The sequence below is a fragment of the Vicugna pacos genome, chromosome 4 (genome assembly GCF_048564905.1).
Source record: "Vicugna pacos chromosome 4, VicPac4, whole genome shotgun sequence".
NCBI classification, from domain to species: Eukaryota; Metazoa; Chordata; class Mammalia; order Artiodactyla; family Camelidae; genus Vicugna; species Vicugna pacos.
The window spans coordinates 38,105,414-38,130,195 of record NC_132990.1 but is presented as its reverse complement, the minus strand read 5'-3'; the positions used below and the strand labels follow the sequence as shown (position 1 = coordinate 38,130,195).

The window sequence follows — 24,782 nt, the reverse complement described above, 5'->3', positions numbered from 1 at the left end:
ATGGAAATGAATAGAATTCCTGGGGAAAATATTTAATCCATGCAAGATTCTTTAGATAAGACTTGGAAAAGTCCAAAGACTCCAGCAAGAAGAAATGTTCCTTGGCTAATATAGGGATGGGTGGCACCATCCTGTATATCACAGAATCATGGTCATGGCACTAGTTAAGACATCGCAAGGTCTGTACCTCCTGCCCTCTTTCCCTACGTGGTCCATCAAGCAGGACCATACTTAACTATCTAGGTCAGATGACTCACCTAACTTTTTTACTTGGAAGCTCCCCTGAAGAGAGTCCACGGCTCCATTTACAACCCACTGAAGTGTTAAGTGACCCTCAGGGTATTAAAAAAACAAAACAAAACAAAACTTCCCCCAACACTAATACTCAATTCCCTAAATAAATACTCCCTGCAACATGTACCCATTGGTGCCATGACATGTTCGGGATGTCTTACCTCAACTGGGCCCTAATTCTGCTCTGAAACTGCCTCAGTCTTTAAATCTCAGCCTCTGATACATTGTCCACGTTCCTCCATTCTCTTCAAGTCCCCATTCCCTCTCACTCCCAGCAGGTGGTATCCCCTCTTATAATATTTAGAGTCATCCAAGCTCCCTTCTTTTCCACTTTGAATATCAGTTTCTTCACTCAGCCTCATTGCTTTTCCTTTTCTCTCTGAAGACCTCTCCTTTTTGCTAAAACCAGCTACCACTTGGCCTCCTATCTCCAGGATCTCAACCATCATACACTTGCTCTTTCCTTTTATATTTTCAAGGTCTCCATCTCCACTGGCCTTCTGCTATAAAAACATTCAGGGTACCTGTCACCTAAGAAGACCTGGCTCCTCTCCACCAAGACCCACAATGAAGCATCTTACTTTCTTGTCCTAATCATCAAACTGAAAAGTAGCCTGCCTTTCTGCCAACACTTCTCCTTCTCACCCTCCACTCACTCTAAATTCTTGACCCACTCACTCTGAAATTTTTTGCATTCCATATTCTATTACAGCCAATTTATTCACGCAGCTTCCAGTACTCCTGAAGACCTCAAATAGTCTTCTAACCCCAATGATCAACTTCCTGAGCCTGCAGCAACTTTTGATGATGTTGACGTATCCTTTTTATTGCAACTCTTTTTCACTTTGAGAGAGGGCCTCAGTTTAAAGCCTGGTTGTATAAGTTATTCTGCCTCTCTGAGCCTCTGTTTTCTGTTCTGCAAAGTGGGGATAAATTTATTCACTATAAAGTTTTTTTTGTGAGCGTTAAGTAAGATAATTTAAATGCCTAGTGTGTAACTGGCTCTCAATGTATGATGATAATTATATTTATTTTCACTTTTCTTGGTGTCACAGATACTGAATATTCTGCCTTTCTGACCACTCCTTTACCTCCTTCATTAAACCCTCTTACTTCTTTACTCTGCCTTCTGTCAAACTTAAAGTACCTCTACATGAATAGCCTGCAGATTCACCTCCAACCTTAGCTTCCCTCCCTGCCCCTTTTCTAATTGCCTACTGGATAACTCCCTTGGTAAGTCAAACTCAATCAAATTAATTGCCTTAATAAATATATATATATATATATATATATATATATATATATATATATATATATGACCCCAGAAAGCTCATTTCTACCATTTATCTTCATATAGCAGCCATCCTTTCAGTTATCCAGACTCAGAGCCTTCATCCTAGTTCTTTCTCCCTTTTGTTCAGGCAAATTCTTGCTATTTCTGGGCATTTTTATCACCACAGTATCTTCCATGTCTATCCTATCTTTTCCTTCCTTTCTCAGCATCATTAGGCCTTCAGGACTTTTGACCTGAATTATTGCAAGTTTCTTAAGGGATCTTTCTGCTTCTTATTGAGCATATTCCTATTCATCCTCTATACTTAAATTAGTGGAATACTACTAATGCAAAGATCTGTTCAAAGCACTCTCCTACCCACAAAGTCCTTCAGGATTTCCAGTATAGACATGACATCATAAATTTATCATTCTCTTCTTTTCCTAGAAAGCTTCAAAAATCAATAATGAAAAAGGAAGAACACAGTAAGCAAATTCCATTTTTAGTAAAACTAGGAAAAATTCCAAAATACTTGTATATACAAGAGTTCTGTGGGAGGAAAGGGTGACAGCTGAGGAGAGAAACCAGCAGTGGCAGTCTTCAGAGAGCACCAACAAAAATGCAGTTCCTAGATGTGCGGAACACCCAAAGGTACAAAGTTCTTTCCTTTGTCTGGAACAGCATTTGCAAGAATGAGAATGAGTTGGATGGTGGTAGGATACCCTCCGGATCCTGACTTAGTACATATAAATAGAGGAGGTGAGCTACATATAGAATTATGCAGATAAGCCATATTTGCAGGAGAGGGTTTTCCTTTGTGGTAGCTGTGAAGAAAGCCTTTTCAGTTGTGAATAGTAACCAGTCTGCAGTGCGCTACCCTGGGCCCGTTATAACCCAGCTCACTAAATGATAAATAATTTTTTAAAAGGAATTAGCATATATATTCTAAGAAAAAAAAAAAACAAAGGAGCAGAATATACTCAGAAGACTAATACTCTATAAAAATGTTTCCAGGGAACAGATGAACATTATGAATAAATATTTTACCATGAACTTTAAAAAAATTAACTCTCGATGAAGCACTTACCTTATGAAGAAATACTTCACAGTTGAAATACCAAAAATCAGGTAAGAGTAGGTGAGGCAGCAAGAGAAGATAAAATGTGAGTAGCACTCAGGAGTGAAGTAGAGGGGAGAAAATAGAACTATCACAAAATTGCAGAAGAAATGGGAAATGGTACAAGATAAAATACACACTGAAAAATCCAGTGCAGGACACAAAAGAATAGAAATAAGGAAAATGAACAAAAATTAAATCAAATGAAACAGAGTTAATTGGGATTAAAGAAAATTATATTTATAGAAGAAAAGAGAGAAATCTAACATAAGCATAATTGGTGACACCAGAGAAGGAAACCAAAATAATGGATTAGAAACAAATATTTTTAAAATATAATTGCATAGTCTAAAAATATAATTTAAGAATTTTTTATTAAAAAAATTTTCAAACTTTGATCTGGATAGTGAACGGGCCACTTTATGCTAGGAAAATTTGATTCAGAATTCTCAGGACCTCCCCAGTTAAACTCCTAGTAAAGTTACTGAACTTCAACAAAAAGAAAGATACTTTGGGCCACTAGGGAAAATGACAAAATCTTTTATGAGGTGAAAATCAAGCTGGCCTCAGACCTTCTTATATATAGTAACATTCAATTCCAGGAGTCAGTAGAGGAACAGATTTTATATTGAGCCAGTGTCATTCAACTATAATGACTACTAAAAAACAACACAGTTTAAAACACTCCAGAACTCTGGCAATATTGTTCCCTTCAGTTCCTCTTTGAAAAACTACTAACGAATTCAAGCTACCAACCAAGAATCTCTTGGTTGGTAAAATCACTTATTGTGACTACAAACTTAGTGACTTAAAACTACAGAAGTGTATTCTAATTCTGAAGGCCGAAACTGTAAAATTAAGCTATCAGGAGGGTTATATTCCTTCTGGAGGCTTCAGGGGAGAATCCTATCCTTGCCTTTTTCAGCTTCCAGAGGCTGTCTGCATTCCTTGACTTGTGGCTCTTGCCTTGCATCAATCCATCCTGTTGCTTTCATCTTCACATGCCTTACTGCTACTTTGATCCCCCTGTGTTCCTCTCACAAGGACTCTTGAGATTACATTGCATTAGGCCTACCAGATAATCCAAGATAATCTCCCCATCTCGAAATCTTAATTTAATCACAGCTGCGAAGTTCTTCTGCCATATAAACAACAAATTCACTTATTGCCAGGATCAGGACATTGACATCTTTGACAGGTAGGGGCACCACCTCCATTTGTTCAAATCTCCATCATCCTTCCCCACTCTCATCAAATTCTAATTCCTCTAACTTAACTGACAGGAAATGCTCTGGACGTATTTGTATAGCTTTTACAGCACTTACCACTTTGTTTTTTGATATAGTGATTTGTGTGTTTTTCATCTCTTTCCTTTTATCCCATCCTACCGCCATTCTTATTAGACTCAATTTCCTTGAGGGAAGAGATAGAAGACATACTTCTATTCCCATACTCTGCTGAAGGTTCACACATGAATTTCATTAAAGTCTTTCAATTACCAAATCCAGTGTACACTTTTGGCTTCATTCATTCATTCATTCAACAAATAGTTATTAAACACCTATTATGTGTCAAGCACTGTTCTGGACTCTAAGAATACAACAGTGAATAAAGCAGACTAAGTTTACATTCCGGTGAAGGAAATAAATACTAAACTAATAGATGCATAAGCTGGTGCCCAGTAATGAGAAGCGTTGTAAAGAAGGAAAACCAGTCTTTTTCACTTGCCCTCTTTGCAGCCTTTGGCCTATTGACCATCCCCTCTTTCTTGAGAATCTCTCTTCCCATAGTTTGAGGCACCATAATCTCCAGTTCTCTTCCTATCTCTCTGACTGGTCGTGTGTGTATGTGTGTGCACGTGCGCACTTTCTTTTTAAAGATGTGCTTTACTTTCATACTTTTTAAGGATTGGTGCTGTTCTGTTACCCATCCTTTGCCCTTTTCCTCTTGTCACCTTCATGTTAATGTTTCCCAAATCTCTATATCCAGGCCTGATCTCTCCCCTGACCCAGACCTCAATATCCAATGGCACAGGCATTTTAAGCTCAACATATTCAAGAATGAAATTTTTCTGCCCACAAAATCTCATTTTTATCTTGCATTGCCAATTTCAGTTGGTCTCCCAAGCTAGAGACTGGGGCATCACCTTTGACTTCTCTTTCTCTTTTGCTCCCCAATTTAAAGCTATCACCCAAGGCTATCAGTTTTGCTGTCTAAATATACCTCAATCCAAGCTGCTTCTTCAGGTCCTCATTATCCCTTTCCTAGAATATTGCAAAACTTTTCTAACTACTTCTGTTCCCTCCAGTACAATGCTCTTCCAATCCATCTTTCGCACTGCTGCCAAAGTGATTTTTCTAATACATAAATCTGACTGCATTGTTTCTGAGACAGAGTCCTCCAGTGGTTTCTTCATGACTTGAGGATAAAACAAAACTTCACATCACTTACAAGTCCTTCTATTCTAGCTTTATCTCTCCCTTCTTCTAACTCACACTATACCCCAAGCAGTGAATCTTCAATGTCTTCCCATGAATTTACCAAATTCACTGAGCTGTTTAACTCCTCTAATTGTTGCATACTATTCCCTTTGCTACTAGTAGAGTAATGACACTCAGAAAATGTTCCCTTTGGTAGAATATCTTTTTTCATCTTATTAGCCTAGTGAATTAATCACTTAAAACCATATGTGATCCTTATATATGCACTTAAGTCTTCCCTGATCTCCTGCAGAAAGAGAAAATAATAAAGCCATATTTTAATGTCTTATACCTACTTGTATTCATTTCCACATCAGGGCCTTTGCACTTGATGTTTTCTCTTCCTGGAATGCTTTCTTCCCAATTCTTTGCATGATGACTTCAGTCATTTAGGTCTTAGTTCAAATTTTACTCTCAGGGAGGTCTCCTGTCCACTCATTCTAACAGAACAGTTCCACCAGCATTCTGATCATTATTAGTACCCTCCTTAGACCAGTGTTTTTAAAGGCCTTCTTCATGGCCACTTGGGATCTGGCACCAAGTAGGGCTGCAGTGCCATATGGGTGGGGCCCTGAGCCCAAACCAGGACCTGCATGGGCTCCAGACCCATTTCAGTACTTCAGGGCATTTTTGAACCCTCAGTTTCCCATATGGGGTCAACCAGATCCCCCAGAGCAACTCCCAGACTTGTGCTATGAGGTTATCTAACAGCTCCATGTCCAGCCCTGGTTTCAGGAGAGCAGCCTGGCCAGCAGATCACTCCATACTTTTGTCTTAGGATCATGCGAAATGGATTGCCATTGATTTGAGGTGATTAGAATTTTTAACGTAGACACAGGCCCCATATATCCTGGGAATGGCACTGCTCCTTCATAGCACTTACGCATTCTGAAAGTACACTGTTGATTAGTTTGTTTATTCATTTATTTTCTGAGTGTCAGTCCTCTACCAGTGGAATTAAGTAATAAGCTATGTGAAAGAGTGACCTTAATGATCTTATTTACCATTGGATATTCAATGTTAAAACAGTTCCTGGCACAGAAAGTATTCAATAAATATCTGTTGAGGAGATAAATGAGTTATTGCATGAAATACTGTATTTAATTACAGACCTCTCTCCTCTTCCAGAATGTAGGCTCTCAAGCAAAGGATTTTGACTTACCTTCTCATACTGGTGTAGTGCCTGCCGTATGAGAAGTCTTGGAAGTCAGTATCTTTGAATGCATAAATGAATGAATAAACAGATGAATGAGTGAATGAATGGCTATATATTATCTAGATTCGAGGTTCTTCACCTCATCTTCGTGATTCTAATATTTAGATAAGGTTAAGGACCTCCAGTTCTTAAAAGTTCTCAGGAAATTTTTAAAACTTGCAGTGCCAGGACCAGATAAATCAGAATCTTTAGGGATGCATCCCAAGCATGAGTATATTTCAAGTTCTCCAAGCAATTTCAATGTGCAACCACAGGCTAGAATAGAGTGACCAGCCAAACAGGTTTGTACAGGAGCAAGGAGTCTCCCAAATTGCAGAGATATCAGTGCTAACACTGTGACTGCACCAAGCAAAGTGGGATGGTTGGTTACCCTCACTGAGAACCACTGATCCAAACTGTCAGCTCGGACCATGCTTGAGTGATGTATTTTCAATTTTTGAAAAGTCAAAACTGATTGGTTTCATGCTTTCATTTGACACTTGGCTAATTGCATTCAGGCAGCTCATGTTGACCTCAGTGACTGCTTCCTGCTGTGTGTTCTTGTTCAGATTTGTGCAGCTACTATTGACTTGGGTGACATACAAATTTGTGGCATACAAATGGCAAAGGCAATGATTAAACCATTACAACAGGTCGGCAGTGACCAACAGAACAGCTAAGGAAGTACGGGAAAGCATAAAGTATATCCCTAAATGTAACTCCGATGAGCCTTCACTTTGTTTTCTCCTTTTAAATGATGACAGTGCATTTTGACACGTTCCTATTTATCACTTATTTACGCCAGTTACGCTGGTATGAGCTTGCAGTCCCTGTTGTCATCTGAAGAGATACGGAATCTTTTCTTAATGGAAAAATCCCAGTGTAAACTGAATTAATGTTCATCATTCCAAACCCTAATTAATTTCCTACAAGTATGTGATTTAAACTGAACCCATCAATGTCTGCACACCAAAATCAGAGATGCCCTTTGACCTATAAAGGGAACACAGCACCACAGCTCTTTAGGGCCTTGTCATTCAAAGGATGGTCCTAGATCATCAGCGTCGGCATCACCTGGGTACTTGTTAGAAATACAGAAACTCAGCCCCACCGCAGACCTACTGAATCAGAATCTCTGGAGATGGGGCCCAAGAATCTGTTTTAAAAGCTCTCCAGATTATTCTTATGCATGCTCAAATTTGAGAAAGGCCCATCTAGAGGACACTTTACTTGCCTAATTCTTCTTGTCATTATCTCAAAGCCCAGAGGGAAGAGTCAGCAGGGGAAGGAAGCCTGTATGTAGCACAGTGGGTCCCAAACTCGGCTGCACATTGAAAACACTTGGAGATCTTCAAAAATGTCAGTGCCTGGCTGGCCACCCCAGGCACTGTTATTTAATTGGTTTGGGGTGCAGCCTGGGCATAGGGATATTTTAAAAGCTTCCCAGGTGATTCTGATGTGCAGCAGACTTTGGGAATCACTGATACGGCAGCCCTATCCCCAGCACCTTGCATTGGGCCTCCACTACTGCAGAACCTAGCGGAATGGGCAGCATCCGCATTTTCTCTCCCTTCTTCCTTCACAAACATCAGAATCAGCAGTGACATTTGTAAAATGGTAAGAGAGGTCCAGTGTCACAGCAGCGAAATGACAGCCTCCGATCCTCTGACTGTAGCCCAGTGCTCTCTCCACCTACCATTCTCAACTTCACATCCAGCTGCTGAGTGGGTTGCAATTATGGACAGGATGCATTGATCTAGACCAGCTCTGTCCCAGTAGACCATCTCTGTGATGAGAGAACTGTTCTGTATCTGCACTCTGCAGTTCAAAGGCCACCAGCCTTGTGTGGCTATTGAGCACTTGAAATGTAGCTAGTATTAGTGAGGAATTAAAGTTTTAATTTTAAGTACTTTAGATTTAAATAGCTACGTATGGACAGTGCAGATCTAGCAACAAAGTCTAGAGAATAATGGGAAACTGAAGAACTGTTCAGTGGTTTCTACTCACAAATCAAAGTAAACCTAAGCCATCTGTTTGCCTTTCTTGTAAAAGATGTTCTTAACTCTTCTTCAGTATAGTGGTAAAGCTGGCTCACTGGTTGACAAAGGGCACCATCACCACACAATATACAATTGAAATGATGCCTTGAAACCAGAGATTGGCCAGCAGAAACCAAATGTGTTGTAGAGCAGTGCTTCTCAAACTTCACTGTGCGCATGAAATCACCTGGCATCTTGTTGAAATACAGATTCTGATTTAATAGGTCTGGAGTAGGGCCCAAGGTTCTGCATTTCTAACAAGTGCCTGAGTGATGCCCTGCTGCTGCTGCTGCTGCTGCTGCTGCTGCTGCTGCTGCTGCTGCTGCTGCCGCTGCTGCCGCTGCTGCCGCTGCCGCCACCGCCCCATGGACCACGCTTTGACTAGCAAGGCTAGTGAGCAGCAGTTCTCAACAGGCTAATTTTGTCTCCCTTCCCCTGCCTCCAAGAGACAGCTGACGATGTCTGGAGACATTTCTGATTGTCGTAACTTGGTGGGGGATGTGCTGTTGGCATCTACTGGGTTGAGCCCAGAGATGCTGCTAAATATTCTACAGTGTATAGAATAGACCCCATGATAATTATCTTGCCATAAACAGCAATAGTGCCGAGTAGGAGAACCCCTGCTGTGCAGCCAAGTCTGCTCTTCAGGAAGAGAGGGTGGTTGGAAGAGTGATGGAGTGGGTCTTCTTGATATGATAACTGATCATTGTTTTCTCTCTCTTGCTTATTTACACACAGGAGCCAATGCCTCAGCACCAGACCAACTGAGCTTAGCTTTAGCCTGGAACAGAGTCGACATCGCTCGCAGCCAGATCTTTATTTATGGGCAACAGTGGCCGGTAGAGTATATGTTGTCACCCAAAAAGCTCACTTGCCTGGGCAAGGGCTTTTGTTTAAGGAATCTCTGATTGTGGCTCTGGAAACTGCTGCTTTTGCTTTAGGGTAGAAGTGTTCCTTTGTAGCTGTCCTCCATCTCAGTTCCCTTCTTATATTTAGGAAAACACTGTCACCTGGTGGAAGATATGACAAAGCACAACTCCAAATGTTCCAAACATTTCCATCTCTCTGAGTGGCCTTTGATAGCAATTTTTATCTGCAGCTGATGCCATTTCTTTTATATGCCTGGAAATACATATGACAAAATTGTATGTATTAGAATGAAGGAAGGAGTGGAATTAGCAGTTTGTTTCTGGTTGTATTGGAGGTTGCTGCTTCCAAGTGGTGGCACTGTGTGTGGCTGGGTCGCACCTCAGGATACAGAATTAGCAGGCTTCCACGTGCAGGTGCCATCTGGTCCTGGAGGCTGAGCACAGGTCCTTCCTATTCCCAAAAACAACACAGAGGCAACCAAAGCTTTATATAACTGTTCTTGGTTTGTTTCCCTCAATTGACTCTACCAAAAATAAAAACTTGGAAAATTGGCCATTGGTTAGTGTATGCATGTATCCCCAGGAGACAGCCAGCAGCCTGGAATTTGATTTCTGTGCCTGGAATCACTGAAGGACAACACCTTCATATACAGGTCTTTTTTAACCCTTCCTCCCCCCAGAGAGCATCTGCCTAGGATTGAGCCCATGGCTTCACTTGTGCCAGTGGATTGCTAGTGTGGAAAGATTTATCAAGAAGGCTGGACACTGGGAAATTTTGTGAAAGAAATTAAATAAAATCCTAGTAAGCAGACCAAATGACCTAAATAGTTACTGGGTCTCCATGTGGAAATGGGTGCGATGGAGGCAAGGTTATCACTTAACTGGAGGGGAAAAAAAAAAAAGAACAACCTGCTTTCTGGTCTGTTTACTCAGGTCCCTCTTCTCAAGTCAGCCAGGGGTCTGATTCCAGAGCCTAGAGGAGATGAAAATGAAGACAGCGAAGTACCCACTTTGGCACTTCAGTGGTTTTGTAGAAGTTTGATCAGAGAGTTGGGAGAGGGAAAGCCTTGTAAACCCTTGCACCTTGTCAGAATCCAGAACAACAAAAAGATTCACAGAGGAAATAACTTTTGGACCTAGAAATCCTTGTGTTCTGTTTGCAAAGACAGGCCCCACCCAAAACAGAGAAGAGATTGTGACTGTCCCAAACGTGGAGTTGGGAAACTCTTGCTAGCAAGTTCTTGGATGTGCTGAAGGTTTACCAGATGTCAAAGGCATCGATTTTTAAACTGTTCCAATGAACTCCAGAGAACTGTACACCCTAGACCCTGGGGCAGACTAACTCAGTGACTTGATTTGCAGGTGGGGTCTTTGGAGCAAGCCATGTTGGATGCCCTAGTTCTGGACAGAGTGGATTTTGTGAAATTACTCATAGAGAATGGAGTAAGCATGCACCGTTTTCTCACCATCTCCAGGCTAGAGGAACTGTACAATACGGTAGGACCAAGCTAAGGCACTTTTTATTTTCTCCACATTTTTTATTTTACCTTCTCCTGCCCCCCACTTGTCTGTGAGTCCCTGCCCTCCCATCCAAATGCATGGATCATTTTTCACAAATACTCCCTTAGACCTGTGTAGACCACAAACTCTGAGTCACCAAGATTCTACTTGTTTTAACTGCTCAGTTGTCAGCATATAAGAGGCAGAAAGTTATGTGATCACCGAAGGGTAATGTTCTCTGATTCTTACACAAAACCACAGGCTCTGGAAATGAGAACACACTTTATTCTGTAAGGCCAGAGGATATTTGAGGCAATCAGCAGAGGAAGACTGATTTATCTCCAAGCATCAAAGGAGGCCAATTAACTATCCTGCACCATCTTACTATCCTCAGAGCTATGAAGTTCATTCATTTTCCACTATAATAGAATAACATGTAAAATACCTCTTGTTTCAAGTCACCAGAAAGGCTTTGTTTTGTAAAGATTTGTTAATTCATTCATTAGGGATACCAAGAAGTAATCAAAAGAAAAACTGCTATTTATGAATTTTTTGAGAGTAGTCAACAAGTTAAGTACATTAGCTCTGAGCTGATACTTGCTAAAAGCCAATGGAATTTAAAAAGTAGATACTCCACCCCCCCTCCATTTTACAGATGAGGAAACTGAGGCCAAGAAATGGATTGGCTAATTCAAGATCACAAAATTTCTAAGCTTCTTTCTGAACCAAAGCTTCTTTCTCAGATATTTTTCTTCCTCTTACATGTCCAATGCTTGTTTGTCCCACTGGCCACAGCACTAATGAGATGGAGCTTATTGACCTGTCCCCAGCCATTGGTAGGTATTGGCTGGTGCCACCTGGCTCTGTAACATTCCCACTGCTGCAAACAGGAAGCACATTAGCAGAGTGGTCCCACATTTCTGTTTTCTCTGAAGATTTTTCTTGGTATTTTTCTGCATATTAAGACTTTCAGTAAAAATAATGGGCCAGGATGGCAGAGCGGAAGACCCAGCCTCTGCCCCCCAACAAAGATCAACAATTAGACAGCTATCCACAGACAGAGACAGCTGTAGGAGAGTTCAGGAGTCCAGTTAAGAAACTTCAGCTACACAATGGAATGAAAAATCTGAGAGTAACCACACTGAAAGGAGGGGAAGAAAAGTTTCATTGTACCTGTATCACCTGGTCCCCTGAGGCCAGTACCGCTCAGTGCCCAGGGAAGCTTGCCAACTAGAAAGAGTTCCCCTCACCGGGAAAGGGAGAGCTCGTGAGCCTTTCAGGGCACTGCACAAAGGACACGCTTTAGTTTCACCCCACCCAGAGACCCGCAAGGCTGAGACACACTGTGAGAGCCAGTCTGATGGCTGAGCGACCACAGTTCCTGGTGACCTGCTCTGCAGAGGATCCTGGCAGCTTTCACCACTGAAGAAACTAACAGCCAGCACAGCCTCCACAGGCCCCTGCACATTTCACTGATTTTTGCCCTACAAATATTTGTGTTCATAGACACCAGCCACCTGAGTCCCTCACTGCTCCCTCTCCCCTCACCACTGCTGGAGCCTGAGATCCACACCAGCAGCCGGACCGGGACTCTGTGGCTGTATGATTGCAAGAGGCTAGCCTTAGCCCCATGGCTGACCCCCCACTGCTGTGCACACTCTGAAAGCTAGCACCTCCAGCTGTGCACCCGCACCCTGCTGGTCTGACGCCCATCACCACTGCCACGGAAGTGTAGGACTCTAAAACTGTAAGACCCTGCAGCCACAGGAGTGCATGCCAGCAGCCAAGGCCCCCACAGCTGCATGTGGGCCTGGATTCAGCCCTGCCTCCTGTCACTGGCCTGCACCACTAGGCTCACCTGCAGCTGCTCTCCCTAGCTCTGCACCTGCAGCCCCCAGCCTAACTCCCTTCAATGACTTCCGTAGCCATGCACACACCTGTGGGAAAACCCTGCAGCCACAGGAGCGCATGTCAACAGCCAAGGTTCCCCAACCTGCTTGTGAGCCCAGCTCCTGCCCTGTCTTCTGTCACTGGCCTGCACCACTGGACTTGATTTCAAATAGACTCTCAGCTGTGCACCTGCAGCCCATTGGCCTGACTCATGTCACTGGCCTACACTGGTCTGCATGCACCTGTGATGACACCCTGCAGACACAGAAATGCCCACTGACAGCCAGGGCCCCCCGCAGCTGCCAGTGCACCTGCAGTTGGCCCCAGCCCTTGCTGCTAGCCCAGGCCTTCAACGCTGTGTATGTGTTGGGCAGCTGGCCCCTGCCACTACACAGACAGCTGCAGCTGGTCCCCACAGCCAAATATGTGGGTACCACTGACTCTAGCTACCACTGCTAGCTGTCTTGGCCCCTGGCTGCTGGACCTGAAGACCCCAGCAGCCCTTGCAGCCCTGCAGAAAAACAAAAACAAACTAAGCCCAAAGTTAGCAGAAGGAAGGAGATAACAAAGGGCAGAAATAAATGAAATAGAGACTAGAAAAACAATTTAAAAGATCAATGAAACTAAGAGTTGGTATTTTGAAAGGTAAACAAAATTGTAGCTAGAATTACCAAGAAAAAAAAAGAGGACTTAAATAAATAAAATTATAAATGAAAGAGGACACAGTACAATGGATACCACGTAAATACAAAGGATCATAAGAGACTACTATGGACAATTATATGCCATCAAATTGGACAACATAGAAGAAATTGATAAATTCCTAGAAACATACAACCTACTAAGTCTGAATCATGAAGAAATAGAAAATTTGAACAGACCAGTAATGAGTAAGGAAACTGAATCAGGAATCAAAAAACTCCGAATAAAGAAAAGCCCAGGACCAGGTGGCTTCACAAGTGAATTCTACCAAACATGTAAAGAATTAACTCCAATTCTTTTCCAATTCTTCAAAGAAATTGAAGAGGAGGGAACACTCCCAACTTATGTTAGGAGGCCAGCATTACCATAATAACAAAGCCAGGTAAGGATACTGCAAGAAAAGAAAACTGCAGGTCAGTGTCCCTGATAAATATGGATGCAGAAATTTTCAACAAAATACTAGCAAACCAAATTGAAGCACATTAAAAAGATCATATACTATGATCAAGTAGAATTCATCTCTAGGTGCAAGGATGGTTCAACATATGCAAGTTAATAAATGTGATACATCACATTAATAGAATGAAAGAAAAATCATATGATCATTTCAATTGATACAGAAGATATATTTGAGAAACTTCAACCTCCTTTCATGGTAAAAACTCTCAAATTGGATATAGAAGTAACACACCTCAACATAGTAAAGGCCATATATGACAAACCCATAGCTAACATCATACTCAGTGGTGGAAGGTTGAAAGCTTTCCCTCTGGGATCAAGAACAAGACCATGGTGCCCAGTTTCACCACTCATATTCAACATTGCACTGGAAGTCCTAGCCAGAGAAATCAGTCAAAAAAAAGGTAAAAAAAGAAAAAATTTTCATCCAGATTCAAAAGGAAGAAGTAAAATTGTCTCCGTTTCCTGATAGTATCATCTTGTATACAGAAAATCCTAAAGGCTCCACCCAAAATCTGTTAGAACTAATAAATTCAGTAAAATTTCGGTATACAAAATCAATAAACAAAAATCAGTTGCATTTCTATACGCTATCAATGAACTATCCAAAAAAGAAATATCAGTTCTATTTACAATAGCACCAAAAACAATAAAATACTTGGTAATAAATTTAACCAAAGAAATAAAAGATGTGTATATCAAAAAACTGTAAGACACTGATAAAAGAAATTGAAGAAGGCATAAATAAATGGAAAGATATCTAATGTTCATGAATTGGAAATGTTAATAATGTTAAAATGCCCATACTACCTGAAGCCATCTATAGGTTCAGTGTAATCCCCTTCAAAATTCTAATGACATTTTTAACAGAAATAGAAAAAGCAGTCCTAATATTTTCATGGAACCACAAAAGACCCTGAATAGCCAGAGCAACCTTGAGAAAGAACAAAGGTGGAAGCATCACATTTCTTGATTCCAAACTATATCACAAAACTATAGTAATCAAAACTGTATGATACTGGCATTAAAACAGACTCACAGACCAATGAAACAGAATCAAGAGCCCAATAATAAACCCATGCATAGACAGCTAACTAATATTAGGCAAGGGACCCAAATACAGAAAATAATATGGAGATTCTGCCCAAAAAATGATGGCTGAGGAGTGGAGTAAATGGGGAGATGTTGGCCAAAGGGTACAAACTTTCAGTTATAAGATAAGTAAGCTTCAGGGATCCAATATAAAGCATGGTGACTATGGTCAACAGTACCATATTGTATACTTGAAAGCTACTATGAGATGAGAGCTTTAATGCTCTCACCATAACAACAACAAAACGGTAATTATGTGAGGTGAAGAATATGTTAACTAACCTTGTTGTGGCAGACATTTCATAAAATATGCAAGTATCAAACCATCACATTGTACACTGTAAACTTACACGATGTTATATGTCAATTTTATCTCAGTAAACCTGGAGAAAAAAGAATAATGGCGTTTTCAGTAAAATAAATAAAGCACAGAACTGAATGACATTCATATTAATTAGCGAATCAAGGGAGTAGAGTGACTTATTCCAATGATTGGAAAGAAATAAACAGAAAAGTTACAGATCAGGAAAGGCCAATAGATTTCATTTCTCCAGTCAACTCTAATCAACTTCCCCGGAGTACTCTGTTGAAAAGGATTATGAGACAGTGAATGGCCTCAGTAATAAGAATAGCCAACATTTATTGAGTGCTAAGCACTGTCTTAATAGTTTTATAAACATTTCATCATCTTATCCTCACAACAACCCTACCAGATAAGTGGTATTATCTGTCCTCATTTTAGAGCTAATAAGACTGAGTCACAGTTAAGCGGCTTGCCCCTGGTCAAAGCTGGTGAGCAGCAGAGCCAGTTTTGGAGCCAGATATTCTGACTCGAGAGTCTGTGTGTTTAATCCCTACATAATACTGTATCCTTTAGCAGAAAAAGAGTTCTGATGAGCATGTCCACATGAAGGGGCCAGTAGCTGAGGTGGTACACAAGGATTGTCTCAATATTTGAATGTATTCCAACTGTGCTTAAGTATTTGCCATCACTGTCCAAGATCTTCCAATAGAACCACCAGATATAGCAAATAAAAATACATAATGCCCAGTTAGATTTGAATTTCAGATAAACAACAATAATTTTTAGTATATCTCAGATATTGCATGGGACATATTTATATTCAAAATTACTCATTGTTATTGGTAAAAATATACAAATTTCCAAATTTATAAAATAAGTCATGGGGATATAATGTATAGCATGGTGACTAGTTAAGGATATTGTATTGCATATTCAAAAGTTGCTAAAAGATTAGATCTTAAAGTCCTTATCACAAGAGAAAAATTTGAAAACTGTGACTGATATTAAATATAATTATTGTAATGATCATTTTGCCATATGTACAAATGTTGAATCACTACATTGTACATCTAAAACTAATATATGTCAATTATATCTCAATTTAAAAAAAAGATGAAACATAAAAGCAAAAGAAGCTGTAAATCAAATCACTGATATATGGTTACATTTATAATTTTTAATTTGTTATGTAAAGAATATGTAAATACAAAAAAGAAATACAAAATTGGCCAGAAATATGACAAGAAAAAAAGTTCAACATTAGAATTAATAAGTAAATGAAAGTTAAAACAAAAAACAAATTATTTATTGTCTACCTGGAATTCAAATTTAACTAGGCATCCTGTTATCTAGTATTCCTATTCCTGAAAGACAGGTGATGGCAAACTACTTCACTTTATTTTTACGTGAAGCAGACAAATGTCTTCCGCACAATGGCAGAGTTGAACAGTTATGATGAAGACTCTACAGCCCGCAGAGGCTAAGATATTAACTATCTGGCAGTTTACAGAAAAGGTCTACCCACCCCTGCTTTAGTGAGTTTCTCATTCATTATGGGTAATAAACAAGTTGTGGTTGGCAACATGCCAAAGTGTACTTCTCTCCTGCGGTAAATTGGCTCCTTTGTCTCCTGCTACTGTACAAGTAGCCTCTTAAATGATGCTTTGGCCCAGCTGTCTACAGAGTTGATGGCCTCCTTTGCAAAGTCAGAACCAAGAACCTCAAATGCTTATTCTTTAGGAACCACAATCCAAAAACCTGCCAGGGTGTTTGTTTAGAAAATGACAGGTACAACTGAGCAACTACAACAAGGTTCATCTTAATGAACTGCCCCTCCGCCAGCCAGAACCCTTCCGTCCAGACCCTTCTTGCCTTGCCAGTGAGAGCTCCTGACTAGCAAAACCATTTGATTCTTCTTTATTGTTTTCAGAGACATGGGCCCTCAAACACATTGTACCACTTGGTCAGGGATGTCAAAAAGGTAAGAACCCTCTCGACCGCAGGTCGGAGGCCGTGTCTTGACTGCTTCCTGTGATTAGAAAGCGCCTGTTTTGCACGAGCTGCCAGAGTATTCCTGTCCCTGCCAGACCCCGCTCATTTCAGGACGCTGTGGGTGTGTGGTTGTGTGGGTGTGGGTGTGTGTCTTTTAACTCTGACATCTCTGCTTATGATGCAGCTGCGGTTTTTATCTCCAGTCTCTGTGGTTTTAGATGCTTTCGTTGGACATAATGCTTTTGGATAGTGGAACTCTAGGCTTTTCCCCCATGCCATGTGGATTTATGCCATTACCTGTGTTTTTCTATATACCCCCCGCTGTTTGGGGAGCTAGTTTCCATGCTGACCATGAAAAATATCTGTATTCACTAGCTCCTGACAACAGTGTATCACTGCCACTTCTAGCATGACACAAAGCATAGTAAGCATAGCTCAGAAAGTCTCAGAGAAAAGAGACTACAACACACACACACACATATAGTCCGTTCTGCTGCCCCCATATTTTTTCCAGCGTATTTTTCCACATTCATCATCTAATTTGAGGGGGAGGAAAGCCAGTTGGTTTGGATCAAGTAGGTTTATTCCCAATTGTAAAATGAGGAAGCTGAAATACAAGGAGGTGAGAACCGTACTGAGTAGTTAGTTAGTTAGGAGCTAGGATTAGAACTCAGATCCTTTAATAATAATATAGTGATAATAATAAATAATGACACCTAGGGTTTATTGAAGATTATGTGTAACACTAATCTAAGCTTTCTATGCATCTTAGCTCATTTCATCTTCACAAAAATTCTGTGAAGTAGAGTTATTATTTTATTATTATATAGTAGTATTCCCACTTATAGATGAGAAGAATGAGGCACAGGGAGGTTATATTTAATCTTAACCAAGTACTTGTTCTTTTTCCCTATTCAGTCTTTTAGAGGTAGCTTCAGTTCTGAACCCTCGACAAGGTTCCCAGAAAGTGATGTTTTTAACTCCAAAGGATAAAATAGATGGTAGCACATCCCCCACCCCATACTTACGTGTTTGCACACACACACAGGTATACCTACCTACCAGTTTGTAGCAATTCTTTGCCAGAGTCCATGGGACATACTTAGAGAAAGCTACAAAGGAAGGTAAAAAATTCTTTCATCTCATAGGGAAGTCATTGGCTAGAACTACCCTTCAGGTGTCCTGTACCCACTTTCTAATTTTTCCTTCAAAAGACCAAACAAAGGCCCTCTGGCTGCTTATAATGTACCTATTAACCAGCTGGGCCTTTGCTGCTAAGGAGTAAAGGGCACAAAAAACCTCCTTTAATTGGCCCTCGGGAACTTTCTTCTCATTTCCACATAATCTTACAGAAAAAATTACCCATCTTCATGTGACTGGAACCTGTAGTTCTTTCAAAGCAAGGAAACCAGATGCTTTATAATCTGTACATCCAACCCAGCAACCTGATTTTTTTTTCTTTTACCAAAATCACATCTTTCCATGCCCTGCCTCATTTCAAGCTATAAGCATAGCTGCCTTCAACAAACCCATTTCTCTTTTCCTCAAATCTTCCTATTTTATTTAATTTATCTTGGCTTAAAATTGCCTAGAAATTCAACAAGGGGGAAGTACCTCAGAAGATTAAGTGTACACATCCAGCATGTATTCTTTGCCAGGATACTTGCTGCTTGTGTTCAGCAAATGTCTTGAGTTTTTCTAAAATAGTAAGTAAAATAGTACCCCCCTCACCTTAATCTTGTCTGTGTCACTGAAGGAATCTGTGCCTTTGTCCCTCAGTCCCAGCCATTGGCCAATCCAAGCCTTCAAATAAAGTCATTCATCCACCTCCATCACCCAGTTTCTCAAGGTCTTGCCTGATTTTCAAAGGAATTTTTGCCGTTAAATTTTACTGAATACAAATGATTAAAATTCCTCCTAATAGGTTTTCTTCCCTGTAGGACTCTGCTTTGCAGTGTCATTTTCCTTTTTCTGAAATCCCATTAGCTGCCTCCTACATTTGCTTACATTTAGTAGAAGGCCTGTAGAGATTTTTAAGGTAGGTTGTTTTTTTTTTTCTGAGCTAAAGATGTACGTCAAAAATAATAGAGACTAACAAGAAAGGACAGGATGGTAAGGATTGGGGAGGAAGGACTATCAGTCAGGAGTAGTTTTAGTTTTCTTTCAAGTGTGATCCAAATAACAGAGCAAGAATATAGTTATATAAGGATTCGTTTGCTTACTAATTTAGTAACAGGAGAATATGAAAACAAATCATTCAGGGTAGTACTAGACTGGCTTAGAAACAGTTTACCCCTTTTCATGGGAAAAGAGAGCGCCAGTATGGTGGAGAGAAGTGAAAACCTATGTTTAGTTCCTTCCCTTGGGAATAAATAGGGGCAGAAAATGCAGACTCCATTTATTTCTAAGATAAAGGTGAGTGTCTGACTATTGGAGAGCAGGAAGGAATAACAATGGTAGCCACAGGAGTTGGAAGTGTCTACGTTTTATGGATGAAAGGAGCTGAGGGGGGGAGGTTTGTTTGTAGTTTTTTAAGAAGTGAATGAGAGAGAAATTAATATTGGTGCACATCTTCCTCAGATGATTCCAGATGACTTCCAGCAATTCATGCCATTAAGATATGAAAAATCTACAAAAACTAGTTTCAAAATGCTAAGAAAATCTTGGGCAGCTTAGACAGTTTTCAGAAGTAAGGAACATAATAATTAGCGTGTACTTTGTGCTTTCTGATCGATAGGACTTTATGTACATATTAATTGATGTAATTTATGACCAAAAAATTAATCCATAAGTGATAAGCCCTGGTACAAAATGAATGCTGTTCAAAAGTTAGAAACACAATTCTGGACCTTAAACATAGTGTTTGATAATATGTCTATAAAATTAAATGTAAATAATTCTTTTGAGCCCAGAGAATGCATTTAGAAATTGTCAGACCATCGTAAGTTAACCAGCTTGACGTCTCCAAGTCCCACTATCCTTTGAAACGTACAAAACTGAACATGAAGTTCTGTGGGCTTCAAAGGATAGTTTCAAATCTAGTTTCAAAATTACAAATTATTTATATCAAGGGAGCAATCTAGGAGCAATGAGGTAGAGTTGCTAACTATTCAGTATCAATCAGAAATTTAAAGTGGTATCAAGCCAAACCAGTTTCCTGAACCATTTTCATGCATAAATCCATTGGATGTACCAATGCTCTCATATTAAACCAGAGTGGCCTAAGTCTGTCTGCTTTTCCGTGAAATATAACTTGCCATTTTAGTAGCTAACTGTCTGCTCAATTTGTGCCTCTGTATGTTTTAAAGTAGTAGTTTTTCTTCCTTAAATTAAATGTGCTAATACTTCAGACTGCCTGCATTATCCCTTCCCACCAAAGGGGGGCGATATCTGAGTATTATGTAGGAGTAGTGGTGAAATTATCATTTAAAATTCACTTACATGGGAATCAAGACCTAGAACTTGGCAGAATTTTTAAGAAAAAGTATTTCAAACACACTGGGTAAAGAGAGGACATTTTCATAACCCCATCTGCTAAATCCATGCAAATTTGCAGAAACATTCTTATTTTTTTAAAGACTGGTTGCCCAATCCACTGCCATGCCACACATTGAGGGAATGTCCTCTTTTCTCATGAATTTTCACCAGGATGGTCTTTTTGCCGCTCTCCCTTGGTGAATCTGACAACCAGCTATCGTTTTACACCTTACATACATCAGAAGGAAACAGTCTTATTTTGAAGGCTTATTATGAGTTTCAAAGAAAAAAAAGTTCCCTAAACAGCTGAAATCTGATAGTAATAACATGAGCCGACATCTAAAACACAGAGTGCATTTAGAAGAGCAGATCTAATAAGTGAGTTTAAATTATTCTTCTAATTAAAAGACATCCTTGGGCGTGGCATGGATTAAAATTTAGCTTCAGAGTCATAGCTCATAGCATGAAAAAAGGAGACAACCTTTTCAAGTTGTCAGATTTACCTACCCATAGATCCAAGCCTCTCTCTTATTCTGTGGGCCAAATTATTTGAGTCCTGTGGCTTGCTATGTGTTGTTAAGGCGTGAAATGGGAAATAAGTGTCAGGCTTTACCAGTTACCAAAGTAATCACCAAAAAGGGGAGCAAGGAATAACAGAAACAGCAGGCAGAATGAATAGTACTCCAGTATACTGACTTCCTATTTGAAAAGGAGCCAAGCAAAGAAAGACTCCTCCAGAAGGTTTTTGGACATTACCTGTTGGTATATGAGGTGGCAATGTCTCGACTTTTTCTAAAGGAGGTGGATGTTATGAGCATAACCCCATCCCTGTCTGTCCCTCTGTCCTCCCTTGTCTCTGAACCACCATCTCCACTAACCAAACTCCAGGGGATTATTGGAAAGTGGATCAACTCTGGAAGTTCTGGACAGGGATCTCTGCCGAGTGACCTGGCAGCATAGGAATATGAGCGAGCAGCTTGCCAGGTAGTGATCAAACAATTGGACCTTTAGACATAGGACCTTAGGAGTAACTGTGTCCACACTGCCTATTTTTAGAGCACAAACTGAAGTACAGAGAGGAAGTGATCTATCCAGGGTCAAATGGAGGGCAGTGATGACTACAGTTCATCCTAGTTCTGTCTCCACTGTGGGGCTATGTTGGTGGCTGCTCTCTGGACACCTGTGACATCTGCAGGTCACAGGTGGTGAAGACCACCTGTCCAGCATCTCAGACATTCACCAGTGCTGCCATCCCTTTCAGAGTTCACCCAGGGCACAGTCATCCTAGAAGGCCTAAATTGTACCCAATTTTATTCATTTTATGAAATCTATTTCTTCCTCCCCAAAGGTTTCCATTCTCCCTAGTAAAAAATTGTAAAACTAATTTCCCTCAATGTCTCCACTCCCAAAAGCCTCTGGAAAGCAGCACATGCAATCAGTCTTGCAGGCTGAGTTCAAACACATTACTTGGTAAAACAAGCTCTCCCTCCTCCGGATATCACTTCAGAAAGAGTGTCTGACTCTCTCTTTGTTCCCAAATCTTCTCGTCAGCTCTGTATTCCTTTACATTGCCTTTCACACATGTAAAACAGAACAGGCAGGTAAATACTGGTGAGGGAGGAACCCTCATTGCCTTCGTTTAGGTAGCCATCGCCCCCTTGTGGTCAAACAGAATACAGGCCAGTTCCTTTCAGGCCCTCACTCAAAGCTCAGTAACCTGGAAGGGTCACCGAGTCCTTCTCCTGCTTCAGACCAGATCATACAAAAACCACTCCGAAATAATCAAGCTTTATATAAGAAGTTTCCAGGAAAAGAATATCCTAGCACCTTCTTTGGTAGTATATAAGCCTATCAGTCCTTTATGAATTTGCATAAAATTTTGCAGAAACTGTTGTCCCTCTAAAATTTTTTTTATTTTGAATTTAATCATTATTACTTTCCTAACAACTCGCTTTTATAGACACCTCAAAGGCATAAATGTTGCCATTCAATACTGGCCTTCAGGCAACATTGATTCTTGTTCTTAGCATTCTAACTCATGTTCACACATAGGTTTCTCAAAAGAAAATATATAGCTGTTAGGCTCACTATTACCCAAGTTTTAAATTCAGGAAATTTACAAGATTTAAAGTAGGCACAAATTTATAGACTTGCTATGATTGCGTTTAAGTAGCATCACAATAAGCCTTTTGGGGATTTTTCTGAAACCTGGTATTTAAACATTACAGATCATGGAGGACATGGAGTTCAACCCCTTTAACTGGGAAGAAAACTGAGGCCTTGAGGGGAAGTGGCTGATTTATGCAGAACAGGCAGAGCCCAGAGAAGCTGGCTTGCATCTAGTGCTCTCTCCCCTGCAAGCCTCACAGTGCCAAGGAGAATAGCACGGCTGGGGTGGGCATCCTCTGGGGCCATCCTTGTAGAAGCCAAATGTATATGGGGATGAGGCTGCCCTGAGTGTGCTCAGGCTCTTCTCCCCTTGAAATAACAGCCTTGTCTAACTGTCCAGTGAGAGCCAGACAATACAGAAACTACAGCCTTGTTAACCTCCCCCCAAATCATGGGGTTGCACAGGCAATATTTTTAGATTCTGTTGAATGTTTACAGAAAGAACAATACATGAACAGTTACTATCTTAAGGTAAATCTTCCACTGAGTTCCCATTTTTATACGTTTGCCAAGCCTTTACATGAAGAAGTTGGACAGTTGGTCTTTCTTGATAAGCCTGGGGATAGCTTGACTTGGAGATTCAGTTAGACTGTGGCGCTAATCTTCAAAGGAGATTTCAAACTTCTGAGAAAGGTAGGGAGGAGAGGAGAAAGCAGTTTTGGGGACAGGAAAATTCAGGTAAAGAGGTACTCGGATAGAGTTCTCATCGGCCCAGGTTAAGGATGGGAGGGGCTCTGTGGTTCTTCCCTCTTGTATAAAATGCCCACCCAGTCCCATCCTGCTCAAAGGGCTCAAATTAGGTCCCCAAGCCAGCCCAGGCCAAGGGAGAGGTAGATCCCGGGGGGCGAGGCTAGGCAGTAAGTCTGTCAGCAGCGAGGAGGTCTAGAGAGCAGCACTGGGGTCTCTTGGGTTGGTGCTTCAGTTGCTACCCCTTGTTCCTACCCCAGTGAGAATACAGACACAGCGGTGTACATGTATGTATTTCAAATCAGCCTTCCCCATGACCTGGGGCTTTCTCAGCCGGGGGCGACTCATACACTGTGCCTAGTGACCTAGTGAGTTGTTACTAAGAACATAATGCTGAAAAACCCCAAACTAAGACTTGATCCCAACCATGTCAATTAATTTCACTCTATCACTTACTCACATTTGTGACCAAAAAAAAAAAATATTGAATGCCTGTCATATAGCAGGTATTGGGAATACAAAGATAAATGAAACAATTAAAAAATGGTGTTATAGGACTGATGATTCGATACAGTGGGCCAAATGGATGCTGTTGACCATAGGAGAGCTGAGTAAGGAGAACTGAACCTACCTTCAGTTAATAAAACTACGTAAGTTAATTTCCTAATGACAATGATAATCTTCATACACTATGCATTTCCCAATTCTGCTGTGTAATCCCACCCGAACCTTACTTAGTTGACCACAAGATCACCTCGACAGCTCATTCAGCTTATAGAGGCTCACACATTGAAGCAGGACAGGGTCCAGGCCCTTGCACTGTCACCAGGTTCCCCAGGTGGTTCTGACGCCACTAGAGTTGGAAAACCACCACTATCACTGTGAGCCACCTCTGTGAAGTGGCAGAAGGCTCACACAGCATCCTGGGTGAGTCTCCTATTAAAGACAAAGCCCAGAGTGGAAAAAGCCCTCGGGCCTCTTCAAAATATATCCACAAACACAGTGCCCTTGACATTCATGGTATAGAGCACACTCCCACATCAGGGAACTAAACCAGACAGTAAGGCTTGATCAGTTCTCTCCTCTGAAACTCCCTGTGAACCTAGAATTTCCTACAAACAGACCTGATTCTTCCTTGACTTAACAAAGCAAGAATTTTCCTCAGACCCTATAGAGCTCACTGTTGAAGTAGAAACCAGTAATGAGTAGATAATAATAAAAAACTTTTCTGTCTTTGCATCTA

The 24,782-nt window shown here is 40.7% G+C and overlaps 1 protein-coding gene across 21 annotated transcripts in view; it reads left to right on the top strand.

Moving 5' to 3' along the window:
- Positions 1-24,782, top strand: part of TRPM3 (transient receptor potential cation channel subfamily M member 3) — an 846,268-nt gene that overhangs the window by 703,400 nt on the left and 118,086 nt on the right. For 19 of the 21 annotated variants that reach the window (XR_012072024.1, XR_012072026.1, XR_012072025.1 and 16 more), the window contains 3 exons: positions 9,137-9,237; positions 10,630-10,764; positions 17,145-17,195. Coding sequence is in view for 4 of the 21 variants with exons in the window: in XM_031677181.2 (XP_031533041.1) it covers positions 9,137-9,237; positions 10,630-10,764; positions 17,145-17,195 (287 nt within the window). In the remaining 17 variants the exon portion in view is untranslated. The remainder of the gene's footprint in view (positions 1-9,136; positions 9,238-10,629; positions 10,765-17,144; positions 17,196-24,782) is intronic. The other 2 variants (XR_012072021.1, XR_012072020.1) reach the window with 1 other exon arrangement.